Source organism: Nematolebias whitei, chromosome 13 (assembly GCF_014905685.2).
Source record: "Nematolebias whitei isolate Nwh7 chromosome 13, NemWhi1, whole genome shotgun sequence".
NCBI classification, from domain to species: Eukaryota; Metazoa; Chordata; class Actinopteri; order Cyprinodontiformes; family Rivulidae; genus Nematolebias; species Nematolebias whitei.
In genome coordinates, this window is record NC_056510.1 from 13,787,702 (window position 1) to 13,812,122 (window position 24,421).

Consider the following 24,421-nt stretch of genomic DNA (forward strand, 5'->3'; position numbering starts at 1 on the left):
GATAGATAGATAGATAGATAGATAGATAGATAGATAGATAGATAGATTGTCGTCACCCCTCCCCTGAAGAATGTCTGTGTCACTGTGCTTATGTGCGTGGTGTTTTTTTTTTTTTTTTTTTCCAATTTCAGGCTGTTTCCTCGGCCAAGGAATGAGAGTCTGTTTGGAATTATTATTTTTTTGCCTCCAAATCATATGCATGTCATCATTTTCATCACTTTTTTGTCTGTCCATACAGGTCTCATTTGTAAATGAGTCCTCGAGGCTCAATGTGATTTATCTGTATAAATAATGGTGGAATGAAAAAAAAAGGTAGTAGTGCTGTATGAATGGGTAAATGAGGGCACAGATTGTAGTGCTGATAAGATAGAAAGGTGCTATATACCATACTTTTCAAACTATAAGGCGCACCAGATTATAAGGTGCAATATTAATGAATGGGTCTGTTTTCATACATAAGGTGCACCAGACTATAAGGCACATTAAGCGAAACTAAACAGTCACATAAGTCAAACTTTATTCAACTCATTCACAATAACTCTCAACCTTGTTCGTTCATTTGTACCACATAAAATCTGTTTGAGGTCAGTAAGCACAACCAGAATTAATACATAAGGCGCACAAGATTATAAGGCTCACTGTCGATTTTTGAGAAAATTAAATGATTTTTAGTGTGCCTTCTAGTCTGAAAAAATATGGTAAGTACACTCCATTTACCATTTATTTTGTTTGCATGTGGATGATTTTGTACGAGGGGTGTAGTCAATGACATGAGCATTACTACTTACATAAAATTTTGCAGAAACATATTTTTTTCTTTTATTTAATGTCATTGATGATTTCTGAAAAAAAAATGTTAGCTGACATAATGCATGGGGTAGGTCAATAACAAACATTTTATTGCATTAAATACATTAAACATTAAGCACATTAAACATTTGTTAGAACAAGTTTAGCATCTGTAATAATTATCTCTTCAAGTTCTGTTTTATTTCTGATACTACAATATTGGTTTCACAGTTTATTTCCTGTCTGTGAGTCATTGAAAAAGTGTGAAATCATTTGCACATTTTTTTTTTTTGTAGTGAGCACGTGTTAATAAACCAGGCCAAAGCTAAAACAAACAAACCAAAAAAAACAGCAGAAGAAAACCTAATAACATCATGAAACATCACAGTGCTCGCTTTCTAAAAATAAAGTGATTTAAACTTCTGTAAATTTACTAACTGCGTATTGTTCAGCTGTTGTTAAATTTAGTTTAACATTTCAAACCTGACATCTTGAGAATTTTCAGGTTTAGAATAACTCAATGAAACAAAATGATCTAGATTAAAAAATAATAATAATGTTTTAGGAAATGTTTGATATATTTTATTATTTAAGAAAATAAAGGGACATTTGACAATTTTTACCAAGTTCTGACTAAAAAAACAATTGATCAAATATAGTCTTTAGCAACAATCAGCAGCTTAGACCTTCCATAAGAAGCTTTGTAGAAATAAGATTAAATTAATTGGTGCCCTTAAAGCAAGCGAAGGCTCCAAGGAGATAGCAAAGTGTTTTCGAGCGTCTATACGCTCAGTTCAGTTTATAATGGATTCAAGTAACGACAAGAAGCACAGAGGTCAAGTTGAGGTCTGCGAGTCCAAGAAAACTTTCAAAGGGAACTGTCGAGGGACTGCACAGGCAAATCAAAATTCTTGTATGACTGAAGAGGATTTGGCAGACTGGAGGTGGTCGGGAGTTTTACTGAGCAGAAAATATTGTAGGTGTGGTGGTGGTGGTGGTGGTGGTGGTGGGGGTGGGGGGGCAGGTTTCTAAGTGAACTTATTAATGTTTGGTTTGAAACAACTGATTAGGAGATGGAACGTGGAACAATTACAATTTTGTATTTATTTTTTTGTGTGTGTGCTTAAACATTTATCTCTGTGAAAACCTGTAGATGAGAAACAAGATTTATTTGTTTATTTTTATCTATTTCTTTTAACAAAAAGTACAATTCTAAGCACGAATCGATGACTTTTAAAAAAGAAAAACAAACTGCTGCTAAACTGTAGGTAATTGCAAGGGTGGAAAAATACATATCTTACCGTTTGAGGTGGATCTGACTTGGGATCATTTTGGATTTAAAAATAGAACACGACACTCTGATCATGATGTTCAGTTTTAGGGTTGGATGGATTATGAATAGAGGTCACAGCACAAGGTCTTATTCTGCTTTAGGCTTCAACATTAAAAGTTTATAATGTCAAAAAAGTGTAAAATAAAAGTCTCTATTCTGCCATTCTCTCACCTCAACCAAATCTGGCCATTCTCATCTCATTTATTATCATGGTTTTAGTCTTTTTTTTTTTTTGCATTAATCTTGAATTGGATTCATCCGGTTCCACTTTAGGTTGTGTGTTTTTTGTTGTTGTTGTTTATGTTCTGTTCTTGTATTTCTGGTCATCGCCTCCTTTTACCCTCTGGTGTCCCCACGTGTGGCCACTCACTGAATCTCCCTCCCAGTAAATGTATTGTATCCTCTTTGGTTGATCAGACCATCCCATTAGCTCCTCTTTGTTTTGCTCATTTTGTATCTTGTCCCCAGATCCCTACCTTTTGACTTGATGAATCAAGTTTTGATTCTGAATCTACCTTCTACACTAAAAAACTGCCACTCATTAAATATTGTATCTTTCTCAAACCACTTCTCATAACTCTAGTTCGCTGTATATGAATGTCTTGGCACAGCAGCAGTTTTTTAGTCTAAGACCAGCACACGACACCAACAACCATACTATAGATTTAAATTGTCTTCCTTCTCCATTCAGATACCCAGTTTGACCTTCTGCAGGTTTTTACCATGGTCTGTCTGCCTCAAGATAAGGAGTTGTAACTATTATGCCAAATTGTTGTTTTTGTTTGAGCAAAAAAAGTCACTTTTTACTAGACTATTTGTTTGAATTTACATTTTGCATTGAGATTGCAGAACATATTGCATTTTTAAATTGCTGCTCAGAAATTAATGTCATTGTTACATTATAAAAACAAACAACATCTGTCCCAGTTGAATCCCAAACCACTCGTTTTGACAAATGTGTTTTTGTGCCAAAATCATCTTCAGACTGTACTTAATAATGAACATTCTGGGTTTCAATCAGGTCTATTATTGTATGTAATTGATTAGTGCTGTAAAGAAAGTGATTTATTTCACACACTTCTAAACCAGCTGAACACTGTGTTGTAAAATTTGAAATAGTAAATCTGAGTAGTGTATACAAACTCATGAGTAGATCTGCTTATTTTTGTTATTTAACCTATTTCATAAATAATAATCTAAATTATAACTTATGGGTGGAGGACAACTTAATTCTCACTCCTCGGTTTTCTTTATAGGTAGTTGGTTTGCCGATTTGCTGTTAAGATTAATCAAATTGATATGGACAAATTTAAAGATGGACTACAGATTTTGATAAAGTCCCCAGAGTCTGCCCAGTTGAAGAAATATCTGAAATGTGACGAGGTCTCTAAAGATCAATGCATGCTAGAGAACCCACAGGACTAAAATCACAAAGGATTTAGACATATAGTTATACATCATCATATATTTCAATTTTCAATATAGGTCATACCTCTACAGTGCACGGAGACCAGTCACTTAGTAACCACATATAGCAAGGCCTTATGGGACACGGTTTGGTCTGGCTGAGCTGGCTGGGACAGGGGCGACCCTCCTCGTGAGCCTCTTGCAGGATCCTCCGGCTGCGCTCTGAGTGACCTACATAAGATCAAGGCCAAAACACCATTTTGAAGAATAGTTAGACTCAGGAACATCTGAAAGCTGCAGCCTAGTTTTTTTTTTTTTTTTTTTTTTTTTTTTTTTATGAAATACTTTCTTTGCCTGCATCTGCCAATCTCAACTAGAGTGACATTTAGTGATTCTACAGTTAGCATGACAAAATGCTACAGCACTAAAAAAAAACAGTACAATTTGGGATTCACACTCTATTTGAAAAAAAAAAAAAATGCATCAGTAGAGAGACGTTCAACATGAAGTAAAAATTATAAAACAATTGGCTGATGTAAAAAGTACATTTTTATTTAAAAAAAACAATGAGTGCAGGGTCTTCTCAGTCTCTATTCTATACGGCGTATTGTTTTTATGCTATTAGTGCTTAGCATATTTTTAGTTAATGTTTTTCTTAGTTCATATCTTAGATGTTATTACAGTTTTTTTTTTTTTTACATTTTATTGTTGGATGTAACTGGGACCCTGTGTACATAATTTCGTTCCACCACATGCACCGCATGTGATGCAAATGACAAATAAAGAATCTCTGACTCTGATGTTTCCCCCATTAAATAAAATGTGCAAGAGGACAAATCAGGAAACTTTTTGTCACTTATGCTCAGAACTAATCATTTCTGACTAAAGATCCTTGTAATAAGTGAGCTACTAATAATGTGTGAAGGGAAAAATATATAAATGGTCACAGAGTTATGAGAGATGAACACTAAAGTTCAGTATGAACACTGGAAAAATAAATAATTCATTTTTATTTTTTATGAAAAGTACTCATTTGGATACAAATGGTCATTTAATTTATTTTACAAGTTACTCGGGCCTCCTTACACAGATACATTGTGCATGAATCTTGATCTCCCCTTTATTCTCAATAGCTGCTCCAGGTCTGATACAGAGATCAACAGGGGGCGCATTAAACTCCAAATCAGGTCAAATCTTGAGCACATGGCTCTCGTTAATGGTGCATTGATGTTTAAGGTGATCCTGACTCCATCTTTACATCATTCAAGATGTGTCTTCTTGTCATAAGATCCCTGAGACGGTCACGTTTGGTGTAACAAAAACATGCAGGAACAGAGACAGTGTACACAAAATAACAGCTAAACTTTGATATGGAAAAAAATATATATAAATAAAATGATGTGTCAGTAAAACCAAACTAAATCTAACAAGAACAACAGAAGGGCTATTTAACCAGGGATGAGTGATTACTGAATGCAAACAGCTGGGTTGTGAAGAACTGATCTGCAAGCAGAAGCTTAAAAAAACAATCGGTGACACACAGAAGAATGGTAAATGAAAAAACAACTAAAGCAGAAAAACAAGTAAAGAATGACAAAACAACTAGTCACAATAACACAAAAGGACATAAAGATACAGAAACAACATAACAATCACAGAATCATGATACATTTTACATATTTGTCAAACTTTCTTGCAGACTTTTCTTGGCAAATTTAAATTTATTCACAGCGTGTATTATTTTAGGATATAAAGGTCAAGTCAAATCAATCAGTACTTAAAAAAACAACCTTAATTTTAGTGTTGTAATTTATTAAACTTGCATTTCTTTTAATTTAATTATGTTTTATTTTTTTTTACTGGATGCATGTTACTCAGTGTCATTTATTTTTGACAATTAAAACAAAAATGAAAATGATAGTAGTTTTACTGGATATATTTGGCAAAGTTATGATACAGTGAATGTGATCAGAGAGAGCAGGAGCAAGCTTACGTAAAACTGGCTCTGCAAAGGCTAAATGAAAATCTCACTTTTACTAATATTTTTTACATTTCATCATGAGAAAAACAACTAATTAAACACTGATTGACAAACTGAACTAGTTCATTTGAAGTAGTGGATACAGTTCAGAATTTGTAAGAGCGGAATAATGAATTATTTTAGTTTAATTTGCATGAACCAGCTCTAAGCTAGTTCTTGTTAAGTGCAAACTTGCACAAGCCTGATCCTGCACTGACTGCAGGTGTGAGCAAGTTGTTCCCAAAAGATATAAAATAACATAAAGATATATATTTATATATATATATATATATATATATATATATATATATATATATATATTTTTTTTTTGTCTCCAGAGAAGCACATATGTTCTTTAAAAGATTTGGGCATGGAGCTACAAAAACAAAGTCTCAAGGCACTGTGTTTGTATCCTAAGATATACATAGAGGAACAGCTTTTTGGTACTATTTCTGAATGCTGATTTCTTATAGGGTCCAGTGAGGATCAGTAAAGAAATAACCTCAATTGGCTATTGAATAAACACAAGTTGTGATTGTGTGTGTGTTGCCAGGTGAGACGCTGAGCTCTGTAAGCCTCAGGCAGACACAGCAAAAAGCAGCTCCACTCTGCCATCTAAAAAAATAAAACAATAAAATCAAACCAAAAACATTAACACTCCCATGGTAGCCTGACAAAACAAGATCTTTGCATCGTCTGACACAGATATGACACAAATCCCTCATCAAGGCTGAAAGATATGTTTGACTAGGTGTCAGAAGGAACTGAGAAAGTGGCAGCGAGAGTCACAGCTACTGCGACAGAGCTGTGAGAGACACAGAAACCGTCTCGAGTTTGAATCCTCAACTGAAAGCTAAGTGCGAGCGAAAAGACGTGAGGGGTTAAGTCTGAATTGACTGACAGCCAGCGACAAATTAAAATTAATGAACTTGAAGAGACAGAGCCGAGTCTTTCTAATTAGCAGGATAAGAAGCTTTTATCTTTGGGAGAGTGGCTCTGGGAAGCCAAAGAAACAACATATGGATCCAGGTTAAATCATTAACTTTTGTATATTGCATGAGGTTGTGACGTGACGTTCTCAAAGTGATGCAAGCCACAGGTTGGTGATTACGGAATGCATTTTTTATCCCCAATCATGCATATTAAATCATGTTAAATATTTTATATCATATATGCTGCATGGAATAATCACAATAAAATTTTACACAAGTTTTCATGTAAGTTACAAACAAACTTGATTCATAGATTAAAACAGGGAACTGGGAAAATTATTGTAAACTGCATTAAAAACACACAGAGGACAGTTTTTCTGTGCAATAAGGCAGAGGATGCCACTGTAAATATTTTAATGCATTTAAATGTATTCATCCACAACTCAACATCTTGATGACTGCTCGAGAAGATGGAATAATGAGGCGCTAAATATGTGGTCCTCGGTGTGTCTGCGCAGCGGATCCTCGTTCCAACTGGTTTGCGTTTGTTTGCGCGTTGTGTTTACCTCGGCTCCCGCAGGTGTGCGAGCATTCCGCCCACGGCGACCAGTCAGACAGTATACAGCTGACAGGACAGTCGACCACACAGCTCTCCAACAGCTGCAACTTGTTGATCAAACCAAACTGTGGGAAACAAGAACTGAGCTGAGTGGAAGACCTGCTAATTATTTCCAGTAAAACTGAAAAAGAGAACAGATACAGTCTCATGTTCTAAACAAGCTGCAGATCATTTCCGGTGGAGATACAGCAGCTGAATAGCTTCCATTTGTTAGTGAGCTCTAATACATTCACATGTAAAGATATAATTCTTATTGCTCATTTAAATGTCATACATAGCAAAAATTTAGATTAGTTTTAATACAGCATGAATCCAAATGTACGGTGGCCCTGAGGTGTAAATGAACAGCATTTTTAAAAAAAAGAATCACATTTGGAAAAACTGAATTACATTTGAAAAAAATGGAATTACATTAAGCCAAACCAGAAGTGGGGGTGGGGTGTAGTGTTTTTATTTATTTATTTATTTATTTTAACTTTATTAACATAAAACTACGGTGGCCCTGAGGTGGTTTGGTTTAATGTAATTTCATTTTTTCAAATGTAATTCCGTCTTTTTCAAATGTAATTCCGTTTTTTTCAAATGTGATTCCATTTTTTTCCAAATGTGATTCTGGCCATTTCCTCTTTGGCTTAATGTAATTCCATTTTTTTCAAATGCAATTTTTTTTTTCAAATGTGATTCTGGCCACTTCCACTTTGGGCACTTCCTCTTCGGCTTAATGTAATTCTTTTTTTTTTCAAATGTAATTCTGTTTTTTTTTTCAAATGTTGTTGTGTTTTTGTTGCATTTTTTTCAATGCAATTCTGTTTTTTCAAATGTTGTTCATTTACACCACAGGGACACCATACAAATGCAAGTGAAGGCAACTGTAAGTGCAGACCAGAGAATGTATTTAGTGAAAAAAGGCCCCTGCTTGTACCATCATTGCAGCATCCTCAAGACAACCATTTGTCTCTGTGCAATTGAGATAAGACAATACCATTAAGCTCTGTTGACCTAGTGGCAAACTGGCTCATGAAACATTGGTTAGAAGATTAGAAACAACATTTACACTCAAACGCATAAGACAACTGGGCTTTCCATAATGTATAACATATGGGAAAAGAGCAGGAGCTGCAGCGCTGCATGAACCATCAATATCTCTTTATTTGAAGAAAAAAAAAAAAGAAGCTAAATTAAGACTTTTTTAGGGTGAAATAGAGCTGGCTTTCTGGAGTTGGATTCACTTACAATGTGGACCGTCTACATGAAAATAATATTACTGCACATTTAAGTCCTTCAACATAAACTGTGTTTTGTTTGTTTTATAGCTGGGCTAATGTAAAAAATTCTTGAACTGTAAATTCACAGCACAAAATACAAACTATAAAAAGAAGCATTACACCAAATAATTCTGAATTAGCTGTTTTTCCCCTTTTGTCTAAAGTAGAATCAGAAAATAGTAAGGCCATGTGCATTATCTGCATGAACCATCTGATTTACAGCAGTCTCTCGTTTACCACAGGGGGTCCGTACCCTGAAGCCCCGCGATAAGTGAAAAACCGTGAAGCAGGAATAGTAGTACAAGTAGTCATGTATTTTATTATTTATATATGCATATATTAAGGTGTTTTAAACCCTTCCAACACTCTTGCAATATTATAAATAATGTTTCTAAACAATGTTTCTAAATTCTAAACGCTCTAAAAGAGCACAGAATGTCATGATTTCAGCTCTCTGCCTCCTGCTGCACTCTGCCACCTTGGCCACGCCCACTTCTCCGCTGCGGAACAGAGATATGACGAAGCTTCTCCTGCAGCTTGAGCTGCACAAAGGTGCTAAATACTTTCAAATAATTTATTTTAAATAAAAAAATACATGTCGATCGTATGGCTGATCCATCAATCAGCCATTTGTGTGTCATATACAATCGTGCTTTGAAAAATTGCGATAAAGTCCGCGAAAAACGAACCGCGAAGTAGCAAGGGGCTAGTCTATTGTCTTTAGTTCTGTTTGAAGTCATTACCTGCTTGCACTTCTGCAACTCCACAACTTTGCCATCACTGCGTACACAATCCAGGTGGCGCAAACGTGATCCTCGACCACAGATGGCATTTTCACATAGCTGGCATGTACTCCATTCTGTAAAGAGAGCAACATCATGTCTGCATTAGTCTTTTTTCTTCTTTGTTTAAGAGAGACCTAACAACATTTCACAAGTAAAATTACTGCCATAAAAGTAATTCCCTGAAAATAACTGTGAGAGACACAACCATACATCAGTCTATTTGTCTATTTTCTAGATGTTTCTTTTCTGTTTGGGGTCACTGGGGAGCTAGCGCCTATTACCAGCGGCTTATGGGCAAGAGAATAGGTGCACGCTGGGCAGGTTGCCAGTCTGACATGGGAACAGCACAAACACAAACAAGAAAAATAACCATGCTTACACACACACAATGGCAATTTAGAAGCTCTACTTAACCTGAACATACTTGCTTTTGTTTGTAGGAGGAAATCAGAGTACACAAAGACTCACACATGCATGTGGTGAGTGTCCAATCCACACAGAAAGGTAGCAGCTAAAGATAGTATCTCACTGGGCTTTGACTGTTGAAAACTATTTGTAGACTCAAAATTAAAAAGCCATTTGTTTAGTTGCAGTCTCACTAGATTTGAGTGTTTGTAACCAAAAAACAATTGGTGTCAAATTTTTGAAAATTGTCTATTTTCATGTGTGTGACTTGCAAAACTGTATTCAAGGCCATGCAAAATTTTTCATTGCCCACCTCAGCACACATCAAACATGCCTTGGCTCGTCTTTGAACACACCTTGGCAGGCACCCACACATTTGGGATTTAGTCTGCTTGAATACAGTTTTGAAATGGGGAAAGCCAAAATTGTCATTATTGTGGTTTTGTTTCTGTCATATGAAACAAGCAAATAGCTGAGTCTCTGCAACCTTTGCAGGGAAACTGCATGTTGGCCAATGTTATGAGATATATTTGGAGACTTCTTTGCAAACTCTGTTTGTCAATTCTTCATCAACGGTTATAACTCAGTGCACACAGACCACTGCACCATTGTATGGCCTAACACAGCACAACTAAAACAGGTATTTTACTTTATGTCTCATACAAATTTAAAAATCCCAGTTAGACTGTTTTACTTTTTTATTTTTATTTTTTTACTTTTCTCTCAGCTAAATTGCTTCACAGCAAAACACAGAAAGCAATCCTACAGTTCTCAAGGGATCAGTTTGTGAAATATTATCAAGTCTCAACAGAGAATGCAATCCTTTTACGATTATGCTAACATCGTGTTTATGATCACTGTTGAAGCCACCATTTGTTTAAAATATATATCTTAGCACATCAACAGGTGGGTACAATCCACCCTAAAGAGCCCATTGTTTTTGCAGACACCATCAAACGTTATCTGTGATTTCCTCTGAGAAATATAACTATGTGAGCTGTGAGATATTCTCAAATGGAGCCTAAAGACGAACCTAAAAAACACTAAAGATGGAATGTTTGACACCTTATATGAGCTCACATCCAGTGTTGCAAAAATCTCTGTGTTGAGGGCAAGTTTAGTGCCCCGCAGCCCTAATATAAACCCACGGGGCATCATCTGTTTGGTCCTAATGTACTTTACAATGTTGCCTAGCAACAAGGGCAGCTGTGCTCTGACCCAAGCCTGATCCGATGAGACAAGAAAAAGACCTCGCAAATAAGATCAACCATCACAAGCTTGCTCTTGAAGCTCAGCTCTGCCCATGCCTGAAGACGATGAGAAGAAAAGATGCAGACAGGTGAAAAAACTCACACGCAGAGTTTATTCAGAGTCAGTTTAATGTCATTGACAAAGATAAATTTCGTACCGTAAAGTTTGATACAGCATGCATGCTTTGGGGTTTTTTCCTCTTTCGTTCTGCTTTTATATGCATATAATTTTGTGCACGATGGATTTGCGGTGTAGTGAATCAGTGTCAACGCAAATGTGGGTTTTTTGGCCCCAAACTACTTGAAGCACCTCATTTGTAGTCCATGCCTTTTTTTTTTCATATCATTTTAATGTAAGACATTTGCATAATACTTCACTTGTGGCTGTTATTGTATATCCCAAACAGAAAAATAAGGAAAGCACCAGCTTCTCACCACACCAAGTATTATCAAATACACTGACAGGTCAGAGCAGACAGATGTTTCAGAAAGTTAATTAGGTGCTGTATAGTGTACAATAATTTTTTTTTATTAATTAAGACACATATATTTTAGTAGACCTCCAAGAAAACTATATAAATCAGGTAAAGAAAATTTATTCAGAATGATTGTATTAGTTTATTAAATTTTAAATCCCTTGGTAACACAAGTGCATGTACAGGTGAAGCCATGTTCTAACCAGTTACATACAAAGAATGGCAGCAAAAAACAATCTCAGCCCAGTTCTGAATAAAGAAAATAAACTCTCAGAGGCAGGTGCAAATCCAGTATACAGTAATAAAACAGAAGCCTCTGAGGACGACGGCATCCAGTGCTTTAAGGTGGCAATAAGATGAGCACACATAAAGTAAGTCTGTGGATCGGTCGTCAATATTCTGACAATCATGACAGAATCAAGTGAACACATCTGGAAATGTGTTCATAAACATAACTAAAACCCAAGAGGTAACAAAGAAAGGAAGGAAAAAAAAAACTAAAACCTCCCAGTCGTATTATTACAGTAACCAATATAACTTTTAATTTCAGTTAACACTAAAGAAATTAAACAAATATTTTGGGTTATGAAAATAAATTAATAAAATAAATGAAAATTTGAAAGTATAACCAACTCAAGTAATTCAGTCAGTAAAGGACACAAAGACATATTTCACATCGTAAAGCAGCTTACTGATTTTAATTTTGTACCAGGAACATTCTAATAGCCTTACAAAAAATAATTATAACAATTATATATATATATATATATATATATATATCTTTGTGTGTGTGTAAATAACACATTTTTATTTCCTTTTTTGTTGGTCTGTGCGGGCATGACAGGTACTTGTACACAAACTGTGAACTGCCTAGGAATCATCTTTCTTTTGATCCTGGCTTTTAATCTGCCTCCTTCTTTTCTCCAGTCTTTCTTCCATTTTTTGGGCATTGTTAGCAAAGTACTGACAGAAACACTTTTAGTCAGGCTATTTTGATTTCATTTACTCACTGACTGTCAGCTGTGTGCTAGGGCGAGGACAGCTGAGGTGTAGAAACTTTAAAACAAATATGTGAGACAAGCAGGGGTGTTCAGAGAAAAATGTTTCAAATCCAAATATGCTCCTTTGGACTGAAACTCTGGTCCAATTAAAAACAAACAAAAAAAACAGTAATGTAATGATCATCAAGTCACGGTCAGCAGGCCACTTACAGACTGCAAAGGGCCCTTTTCTGGCCTCGGGGTGAGGAATTTGGATATTTGGATATAATTTTGTGTTCTGAATAATCAAAGTTTTAGATCTGAAGGCAACATCTGCATCATAAACCTTTGGAGTGTGACAATATTTATTCAGTAACCATGAACAAAAAGCTCATCTTCCTGCTTCCTTAAATATTTTTTTAATCAATTTCTTGTCTATGATACGAATTTGTCATTTTCTTAAATAATTATTACAAAATTTTAACCTAATAAAAAAAATGTTTATAGTTATTATAATGCATAAATATCTAACATTGAACCTAACATCAAATATTAAATAGGCAAGATTGGCAATATTATTATTATTAGGGATGCACAATATTGGATTTTTGGCCAATATCCAATATGCCGATATGTTAATACTTATTTGGCCGATAATCGATACCAATATTTTTTTTTCCTATACCTACTTACAGAGACTAGATAACTTTCTCTGTTGTGTAATTAAAATACAACATTATTCTGCATTGGACAGCTATTGGGCGCTGTACAGGTCTGCCGTGGTGAAGAGAGAGCTGAGTCAAAAGGCGAAGCTCTCAATTTACCGATCGATCTATGTTCCCACCCTCATCTATGGTCACGAGCTTTGGGTTGTGACCGAAAGAATGAGATCTCGGATACAAGCGGCCAAAATGAGTTTTCTCCGCAGGGTGTCTGGGCTCTCCCTTAGAGACAGGGTGAGAAGCTCGGTCATCCGGGAGGGACTCAGAGTAGAGCCGCTGCTTCTCCATGTCGAGAGGAGCCAGTTGAGGTGGCTTGGGCATCTGTTTAGGATGCCTCCTGGACGCCTCCCTGGTGAGGTGTTCCGGACACGTCCCACTGGAAGGAGGCCCAGAGGAAGACCCAGGACACACTGGAGGGACTATGTTTCTCGGCTGGCCTGGGAATGCCTCGGGATTCCCCCGGAAGAGCTGGCCCAAGTGGCTGGGGAGAGGGAAGTCTGGGCCTCCCTACTTAGGCTGCTACCCCCGCGACCCGACCCCGTATAAGCGGAATAAAATGGATGGATGGATGGATTATTCTGCATGGTCTTTGTCTGTTTGGCCTGTTACCAAATGCAGATGCCAAAAAGGGGACTGAAAATGATGTAACACATCAACTTGGATTATGTTTAATGTCAAATTTATTCAAGACATTTACTGTCTCTAACACAATGACAACACTGGAACAGTGCAAATTTGTAAATTTTCACAAATCTAAACTGAAAGGCGCACATGATGTCATAACTTTGTGCTGGCGCTGCAGGTATCATTGTCACTGGGTTATCATACAAAAACAGCAACTTGTATGTGTGTGTGTGTGTATATATATATATATATATATATATATATATATATATATATATATATAGACCACGTCTTTTATATCGTTGAGTTATTTTGATGGAATGGCCAATGTCTGATATTAACTTTATTTCTAATATCGGCCGATACCATGCCGATAATATTGTGCATCCCTAATTTTTATTATACCACTTCATGGCAAGTCACTTTAACAGTCTGGTTCTACAGAAGGAAGAATATCAGGTGTAATGGTACTCAATATTAACGAGTACTAAATGTAAGTACTTGTACTATGTTTAAAAAAATGGGGCATCTTTGCCTCCTTAGTTTAAATCAAGGGTGGGTATGGCAGTGGTGACTGCAGCTAACAAAGCAGCATTTGCTTGTATTTGACACAAAATGAGAGTTTTAGAGAGCCCAGGTGGCTTTTACAAAGATATTATAAAGACGGACTGCTAGGCAGCGTCTCGTTTGGAATGTAAGAGGAGAGACACAAGATGAGGCTGTTCAACCACACAGTTCTGATCCCATTTAGGAGTCACATGGGGCCAATAAACAAATGATTTATTCAGACACTGATGTACAGAGACCAAAAGGAAAATGAGGGAATTGACTTTTCTGATCGGGCTTAGTCTTAGACACCCTGGGCAAAAAAAAGTACTTTTTAAAACAAAAACATAAATAAATATACTTGAGTCATTACTGTATGTGCACATCATCCTACCTGTCACAGTGTACTGATAAGTGAAGCAGGTATTGTTGAGAACACAAGGTTCTGACTGGACCAATTCTGGACAAGTTCCACCGTCTGAAACTGGGGGGCGGAGGATGTGTCTGCTTCTGTTCCTTAAATATCCTTGGTCACATTCCTGCAATAATAACATGAAAGGTAGCATAAAGTTCAGACAAAACAGGAAATTAAGCTGTCATTGTAATGGGAAAACACAAAAATATAAATTAAAACATTACAATTCTTGGGAAATCTAAGATTTAGAGAATTTCTTGATGTTTTGACTGCTTAATGCATTTCAACCTTGTGCTAGAAAGAAAAAAAATGAGTTGGCTGTTACTACTGAATTAGCTTCACGTGTTAAAAATAGTTTGCAAAAAGAAATTACATATCTGTCCTTGTTAGCTACCGGCCCTTTACTTAAAATAGTTTTATGGTTATTTATAGCAAACGTCATTTTCTAGTGTCTGTTTTGGTGTTCTGTTGTCATTTTCAAGGATAAACTATGTTTAATTACCTTTTAAAGACATATGAAATAATAGTTTATCTCGTTACAAATATTCCGTTTCATTTTTGGCTTTGGGGATATATTATATTGATAACTTTACACTTTTCGTCAAGCAACAATAAAAGGGAAGTTTTATGTTTAAGTTATTTGAACATAGCTTCCTGTTACAATCCTGTTCACGTTGCCAAACAAATATGTTCAATTATTTCTAGGTAAATAGGTTCAAAGAAAAGACATGTATTAAATCTAAGAAAATACTTCCAATGCATAACGTCAACTGATGATGTCAGAGTGAAATCATAAATGCACATGAGTGAGAAATTGAAAAAAAATAAAAAATCAATACAAAACAAATAAATTCAGATTAAACTTTCAAGAAACTATTCTACCCTGCCTACCAGGTTTTATTTATTTATTTATTTTTTATCATGTCATTGCATGTCTGGAAAATACTACACACTTTTACATGACAACAAAAAAAAAGTGCATTCCCAGTGATTTACAGCCCAGAACACATTTAGCTTATTTCCTAACCTTCATCTTATAACATGAATAGTTCATCAATTTTGAAATGTTTTCAAAACATATTCAGAATTATTTAAAACCATTTTAACCAGTTGTATTTGGTAAAATATACTTAAGTCTTGCCTTTGCTTTCAGGCCCACAATGATTGTATTGTATTGATTTTGCAACACGCTGAGCTATAATTTGGTGCTGAGTGAACCTGTTAACCGATTTCTGTTGAACACGCTGAGAAGACGTTTGGTGCTGTTTGTTCCTTACATTCAAACCACACTGACATATTTAGAAACATGAACTTTTGAATGACATCATCTTATAGTAATGGTACAGAATGCCAACAACTTAAACAACTAAGCAGTTTTTACTAGAGAGTATCACAAAACCTTGGTTTAATGGCACAATCATTGATACTGATCTGTAAAATCCTATGTTTAAACCTAATTACCCGAAAAGGCACTGGTAATCATTATCAGAAATATGCATCATCAGGAAGCGATAGAATGATGAGATTAATTCTGGCCACATTATGTAAAATAAATGAAAATCTATGGCCTGAGGACGTGTAAACATGGATAAACTGTGAGCTTCTGATTAAAGGGGAAAAAGATAAAAGTCTTTTCATTGAGCTGGATTTGTCCCTCCACACCTGATGCACCAGGCCCCGCACCTCTGTCAGTGTCAGCTGCTAATGAAAAACCCGAGCGTGAAGCTCATAAATCAGCTGCAGCCATTGTAGTGGTAATGCGTTGTCATTCTCACACAACCTTGCACACATTTGTATGATATATGCAACACACGGTGAAGTGCAGAAATCTTATTGTTCAAAAGGTTTACACCAGATGAAACATTGGGACCCTGCTCAAATACATTTATATTATTCTGCTGTAGCCAAAGTTTGTTAAAACAAGGCAAATTAAAGCTACTAAACTTTTAAAATCAATAATTTATTAAAGGCAAAACTGTGAAATTACCAAACAATGTTTACATTCTCAGATTTTCTCTTACTCACTGTATTGTAAAGCTCAAATCTAACCAGTCATGCAACAATTATGACAATGTCAAGACATTCTGACCCAGTAATTGCAAAAAAAACAGGTTTATCTTCTTAAAATATGAAAAAAAAAAACTCTAAACACAATGTATGTGTTAATAAGTGAACATTATTTTTTTTATTTAACCTTTATTTAACCAGGCAAATCCCATTGCGATCACAGATCTCTTTTGCAAGGGAGGCCTGGACCTGAAGGCAGCTTAACGTACATGCTTTTGATTATATGAAGACACAGCTGCAATATTGACATTTACTGTTGACAAAAGTGCAAAATTAAAGTTCAGTGAACAGTTCAACTCCACTGAAATTTTAAAATTGTGTTCGCCAAACTGTGCCATGAGGTTAATGCTGAATTTAATAAACATAAGAGACATTTGGAAAGCCATTTGCAGCTTATACATGCTCATCTGTTAACACTTTATCCCAAACATTAATATATTTTAGGAAACACTTGGCGAAACACCTCTTTCATAAACACTGAACAAAGATAAGTTTACCGTATTTTTCGGATTATAAGGCGCAATATTAATGAACGGGTCTGTTTTCATACATAAGGTGCACCGGATCATACTGTTATAAATGATTAAAGTTAGGGTTATTAGAAACTAGACCTATCAAACACAGAGCTTGATACAAACAAAGCGTCACTGTGATGAAGTGGAAATGAATCACACCCTATATAAGGCATTTATTCATTTTGCTTATGTGTTACTGCCAAGAATGTGAATAAATAAATAAATAAGTGGCTAAACCAGGCTATGAATCCCTCATCTCCTGTACTAAAATCATGGAATAAAATCACTTCTCTGACCTCCCAGTTTATGGCAACACAAGAGCAATATGGGTCGGAGTATACCATGCAGGCAGAACCCAAGATGCAGGCAGGTTAAGTGTAAATGGAACACCACAACCAAGTGATTGGACGTGTTCAGGAATATCTGTGTCAGGTACAGGCCAGAGCTGCAACAATCCAAATGATGTCCATTATGTAGCTCAGGGACACATTTCATGTGATATTTCATTTCATGTTCATATGTGATGGACAGCCTCCCAAAAATCTTCTATCCATGTTTTTGCTATGAATAATTCCCTTCTTAAGGCTAGTCTCTTTTAAATAATGTTAAAATATTACATAAACTGCTTTAGACTGACTATATCATGAGATGAACTGTGGATGTTTTTTTTTTTTTGTTTTTTCCTAACAGCTTTAAAAAGTTACAAACTCAAAGACAGAACAAGATGAAAAGTCTGTGTCAAAAAACTTACAGGCTAATTAAGAGATCACTTTTATCCTTTTTTTTGCCCTCCATCTTGCTCATTCCTTGGCTCCAATGTTCCAGTTTAGTGAACTGTTATATCTGACAGAAAACCTATAACATTACTACACCGCCGTGTGACCACTAGCCTGTGGCTACAAACACAGAGGTTCATGTTCTCTGTTGTTTAAGCTTGAGGCCAAACTCTTTACAGACAATAGAAACACACCATTAAACAGCAATTTACAATTGCACAACAAACAACTTTTGGTGACAAACGTAAAAAGAGTAATGGTTCTAATAACTATATAAGTCAGGAAGCCTATTTTAGGAATTGTAAAATTATAGGGAGGAAAAAGCTCTTTGTAACGTGACTTATTAATTCATTCTGTGTGTATGTAGCTATTTTTGTTTAATTTTTTATATCATTTCTTCTATTTACTTTTCATTTTATATGCTTTTTTATATGATTTCTAATGTTTTTACCTCATCTGTGTTCTTTGTTTAAAACAGGTCTCTCTTGTAAATGAGTCCCCGAGGCTCAATGAGAATAACCTGTATAAATAAAGGTTGAATGAATGATTGAATTCAGTCCGAGTGAGAAAAAGGTAAATCAGTGTATGTTTGGATTATTTGCTATAATTTATGTACAGCATGGAATACAAATTAAGCAGAATTGATTATTTACACGCATATCAGAAAAAAAAAAAAAACCTTTTACAACAAACAAGACAACAAAAATAAAATTTCAGGCAATACTGTTCCAAGTTTATCAAAGAAATGCTCATTTAAATTCTGTTTTACAGCAAACACTATGTAAGAACAAAGGTACAAGAGAGAAAAAAACAATTTTTTGTTGTTCTTTTTACCCCGGGGCAGTTGCTCCATGGTCCCCAGGGTGCCATGACACAGTCACTGGGGCAGGCTAAAAAGCAGACCTGGGCTCTGGGTGGCATTTCATCCTGATCACACAGACCATCATCCACAGTGTCGTCCTCCCCACTCGCTGCTTCCTTCTTCACACACCTAAAAAGAGCAGCAAAAACAGTTCTATAACTAGTCTCTGGGGTTGTCATAACTAACCCCCCCCCTTTGAGTTTCAAAGCATCTCAAAGTCTCCGACTCAACAAAGATCTATTACTTATTATTTTTATTTTAGCGTAAGAATTTTATTTGCTTTACTTTTGAAAAGTCTCTGCAGATTTTTCCATCTTTCTTAGGTCTAAAATTTGATTTGATTTTTGAATTGAAGACATAAATAATTGTAAAAATGCTGTAAAAGCCCCATCTTCTATGTAAACGTGTCAGTCTGTTTACATTCAGAAGTAAAAAGTGAGATTTATGATCAGTTTTAGTACCATTGGAAGCTAAAAAGAATGAGTTATTAGACACATTGTTATTAACTATTTAACTCAACTATTAGTTTAGAAACAGCTGACCTAAGAAAACACTTAAATGATTATAAATCAGACAATTTTAAAGCTAATGAAGTACAATTTGGCAAGGTAGTACTTGAGCATTATTCACAACAAATACAAAGTACTTCGAATTCAACTTTTACTCAACAGTTTTGCCTAAAACCTTGACATTACTTTTTTGACTCCACACTGTTTGTCTTTTAGCAACATATCTCATAAACCGATGGACATATTTCAATAATACTTTCACAATGTAATCACTGGATGCTTGATGTTTGGAGTTAATCAAATTCAAGATGGCTGTCATAGCTAATCAACCTTAGCCATTTCAAAAACGACCTCCAAACTACCTCTGTGAATTTTAGAGCTATAGAGCTAGAACTTGGCATGGTTTTAGGTTTTATTCACAGCACATTGATTGCTAACATATCCTATAAGGCTCAATGAGATTAACTTGCACAAATAAAGGTTGAATGAATGAGACTCAGTGATTTATATGCCATTGCAAAACCATCCATCCATTATCTTTTACCCACTTCTTCCATTTTGAGTCATTGGGGTTGCCGGTGCCCATGTCCAGCAATCACTGTGAGAGAGGCGGGGTACACCCTGGACAGGTCGCAAGTCCATCACAGGAACACATAGAGACAAATGAAACAAACAAGCAACCATTCACTCTCTCACTCACACCTAGGGACAATTTAGAGTCACCAATCAGTCTAAGATGCATGTTTTTGGTCTGTGGGAGGAAAACGGAGTACCCGGAGAAAACCCACGCATGCACGAAGAGAACATGCAAACTCTACTCAGAAGGCCCCCAGACTGGGATTTGAACGGGCAGCCTTCTCACTGAGCGGCAGCAGCTCTACCAGTTGCGCCACCGTGCTGCCCGCCATTGCATTTTTTTTTTTAATGTTTGAGAAATATTGAAATGTTAAAATGAAAAACATTTCTTCCTATTGTTTTATTAACAGACTCTTCAAGCCTCATACGGTTCATTATTTCCTACAGACACCCCCCCCCGCACACACACACACACAGATTTTTTTCATTTTTTATTAAGTGCTGAATTTTAAAGCAGCTTTAGTTTAGCTATTCAAGTGAACGTGTTTATTTTTCCACAGAAGTGTTTAATTCAGCATCATACCCCACATTACCATTTCCCTGTGGTTTCTAAAGTGCCACTGAAAGGCAAAAAAAAATAAAAAAAAATCAATCTAACACTCATTGTGAAGCATTAGTTTGTTTTGACTGTTTTCCCTTTGCGCTGCAGGTGTGAATGACACGTTAGTGACTGCTAAAAAGAGCGGTGCCAATCCAGTTTCTCCCATTGTGTGTTGCCGTGCCAGCTGAAGAGTTTGCCAAGCCAGAACTGCTCACTGACCTGATCTTGCGGCTTTGGACTCCCTCCCCACATGCTGGCAGGTCGTCCACGGTGTTGATGGTACAAATGGACCAGGGCTCGATCCTCCACTCGTACTGGCTGCACTCCCTATTGCATGGCACAGCTTCATACACCTATGCATGAGCAAACACACAGACATGTACAAGCACAAATAAACAGAAAGGAAGAGCCCAACATGAGAAATACAGGAAAATAAGCTAAAAGAGTTTAACCTGAAATGCAATGATGTGCATACAAATCAGCTCGTAGCAGAACTGTGAATATTAAACTTACACTCAAGCATGCTCTGTGTACAACTCAGTCTAGTGTACTGCAGAGTTAAAAAGCTTTTGGAGAGACTTCCAAGTTTCATTGTCGTTTAATGATGTATTGCTTGGTTAGAGGCAATGTTCCACCTGGGTTTTCTTTGTGTGATTGAAAAATAAAAGGGGGAAACAATCATTTGTGCATTCACATGTGATTTCATACATGTTTTAGCATCCTTCTTCCATGGAAATTACTCATAACATCAAACACTTGAGCTTTTCCTGGAGTGCTTCGAGAATTATTGGATATGAATGTCAAAACGAGTCCCCCTTTTTGACATCCAGAGTATGAAAAATGTGTAAAAACTAAAAGCAGGCAAAAAGCATTTTGAGAAACAAATTAAAAGAAGAGAACACTATGGAAGGAAAACAGAGTCTCTGAGCTAACTAACGTGCTACGGCTGCAAGAAAAGGGCTAAAAGTGGTTTGTCCACATTGAAGGGAAAGTGAAAGTATGTATGACATGGTAAGAACAGCATGGAGTGTGTAAAACCAGAATGACCATGGCAACAGGCCCTTTGGCTGACAATGTAATTGGCTAGATTTTGAGCTTATTCACTTCTCCCCATTCAGCCAGTGAATCTGCCATGTCTGTGGAACCAAGGGAGCAGCCGGCACAATGCTCCTGTGAAACACATGTTTACTCTCAATCTATGTAACTGTCTGCCACAGTAAAAAAGGTATGCTCCTGAGGACGGTTTGTGGAAAAAAAAAAGCTATGACAAGCAGCAACGTGTGTCAGTAGGTGTGTATGTGTCGGAGTGTGTGTGCTCAGACTAGCGAGTAGGAATGAGCGTTGAGTATTCCCTCCCCTGCAGGCCACACAGATGCCTATTACACACCGTCATCATCTCCCATCTGTCCCTGCAGATGCCCCTGCTGGGAAAACTGGCAGCTTCCCTACTCCCACTTTCCCCACTACTACCGCAGATTCACAGTTTAGAAACACCAGAAAAAAAATGACTTGTGAGTCCCTTTCCTCACAATATACAAAGTTTATTGAGCACTAAATCTGTATTTTGAGAAATAACTGCAAAACTTTGCTACCGTAGCACTTACTAAACTGGTTCGAGTGCCCCCACGCGCAAGATATCGGACAGTAAATAAAGTTCAATATAATATAAGGTTGGCAGGTTAAAGTGGTTGTACTACAGTGCATCATTTAGAACAAGAAATAAAAATAGAAGAGTATGTTCAAGTACACCTAAAGTCACACACATTTACAGGAAGCAGAAGAAACTGGAATAGCCAATCAGCTAGAATCATCTGTGACACAAAAAGGATCCACTTATTGGTGTTGCACTCTTAATCCTCTGTTCTTTCGTTCACTTAAATATCCATCCATCCATTATCTTTTACCCGATTCTTCCATTTTGGGTCATGGGGGTCGCCGGTGCCCATGTCCAGCAATCACTGTGCGAGGGGCGGGGTACACCCTGGACAGGTCGCAAGTCCATCACAGGGACACATAGAGACAAACAACCATTCACTCTCTCACTCACACCTAGGGACAATTTAGAGTTACCAATCAGCCTAACATGCATGTTTTTGGTCTGTGGGAGGAAACCGGAGCACCCGGAGAAAACCCACGCATGCACGGAGAGAACATGCAAACTCCACCCTGAAAGGCCCACGAACTGGGATTTGAATCAGCAACCTTCTCGCTGAGAGGCAGCAGCTCTACCAGTTGCGCCACTGTGCTGCCCTTTAATAAATAAATAAATTAATTAATATTCAATTTATTTAAATTTTCATTCAACCTTTATTTAGACAGGTTAGCACTACAGGTATATTACCCTGCTCAGGTGTTTTAATTATGTTAAGTGGAGGCGAAAAGTAGATGGAATTTCATCCAAATAGATATAAAATAAGGTATTTCCATCCGGTAGCACTTTGTCCTTCAGACTATTGTTTAATGTCACAATAAAGGACCAGAGGAGACAGCAGTGTGTGTGACTTGGACAGATCTGGCATGCATTTGGTTCTCATTAGCTAAAAGCAGAGTATATGTACACAATGAATGGCACTGACCTGAGCCTGCGTGGATGTCCATATTAGCAGTGCATGACAAGCCAGAAGTTGGGGAGGGGGGAGAGAAGAACAATGATACGATCATTAGTTTAGATTTTGCCTGCAGCGACAGAAATGTATAGCTCTGGTTAAGTCTGATTTTAAATCCACTGCATTCTGCTCAGAGTTTCATTAATGAGGGTAAAGGAAGATTAGGTGCTTCATCATCTGCACTGAATCTTGAATATATTTGTCAAATGGAATGATTCATACTGCTGGGAGACTTTTAAAGTGCTGCAGTTAGTTGTAACAGCTGTGCTTCGGACGGGCCTGCAGTCGAGGGCAACTCTGAGAAGCTAATTTGTATGGAGACGATAAGCGTGAATAAGCATATGCTCAAAGAGGCCATGTGCTCTTTATCAAAACAAGGTTGCTTAAAATAGTTTATGATGTTGAGATGGAAAAAAAATAAATTATCATTAATTTAAAAAAAAAGGCTTATTGTGTGGTCCAGGAAGATATGGAGCCATGGACTTTAAATGTGTTATTTTGTATCTAATGCTTGTAAATTCACATACTGACTAAAAGCTGTGAATCATACAGTACTGTGCAAAAGATTTGAGTCATCACTAGCATCTTTTATTTTGCTGCCACATAACAATATGCTTTTGAAGGGGTCTAGAGGAATAAAAAAAAAAAAAACTTTTTTTATTCTTTAGGTGTTCGGAACATCTTATTTATTTGGGCTTTGGCTGCTTTTTTAACTCACTTTTAGTCATTTAAACTGTTTAACATTGACCAGTCATCATCAGTCATTCAGGAATTAAAAAAAAAAAAAAGTGTTGTCGAGACAAGAGAACTTATCAAATACTTTGTAACACATTTTAATGGGGTTTTTATGCTCTTACTGGTAAATTGACATACAGTAAAAGCACAATTTGGTCCTATTTATTTTGTTGAATCTTAAATAGAATACTAAAGGTAACAGTTTGACACAGAAAAAAATAGCATTTTAGCAGGAACGAGGAGATTTACATAAAGCTATTAGCTGAAAACATATCACCTCTCAGGTTCTGCATCTGGTCTTTGCTGAACATTTATGTTTTTAAAGACAAGTTTCAGACTTTTTCGTTTGCTGTAGCTGTTTTTTCTTTAGACTTATTTTGTCTTCCCCTTGTTCATGCGCCTAATTGTTTTAGATGCACACTGCACAATATGCTGTCATGGTAAGGTCCAAAAATTGGAGAAAGATGATTAAACATCAACCACAAAAGGAACTATTTTTAAGGGCCTACATAACATCCTCAAATCTACTGATCAAGACCACTTTAAAAGCTGACAAGAAAGTCCTGCAATGCTTTAAACTTTTGCACAGTGCTACATTTGCTAGCA

The 24,421-nt window shown here is 36.5% G+C and overlaps 1 protein-coding gene across 1 annotated transcript in view; it reads right to left on the reverse strand.

Moving 5' to 3' along the window:
* Window positions 1–24,421, reverse strand: part of thsd7ba (thrombospondin, type I, domain containing 7Ba) — a 134,284-nt gene that overhangs the window by 13,446 nt on the left and 96,417 nt on the right. Inside the window, exons 14-20 of the mRNA XM_037686118.1 lie at window positions 23,051–23,056; window positions 20,694–20,827; window positions 18,761–18,917; window positions 14,548–14,692; window positions 9,109–9,224; window positions 7,048–7,165; window positions 3,615–3,760 (exon numbers count right to left, since the gene is read on the reverse strand). Of these exons, the coding sequence (XP_037542046.1) occupies window positions 3,615–3,760; window positions 7,048–7,165; window positions 9,109–9,224; window positions 14,548–14,692; window positions 18,761–18,917; window positions 20,694–20,827; window positions 23,051–23,056 (822 nt within the window). The remainder of the gene's footprint in view (window positions 1–3,614; window positions 3,761–7,047; window positions 7,166–9,108; window positions 9,225–14,547; window positions 14,693–18,760; window positions 18,918–20,693; window positions 20,828–23,050; window positions 23,057–24,421) is intronic.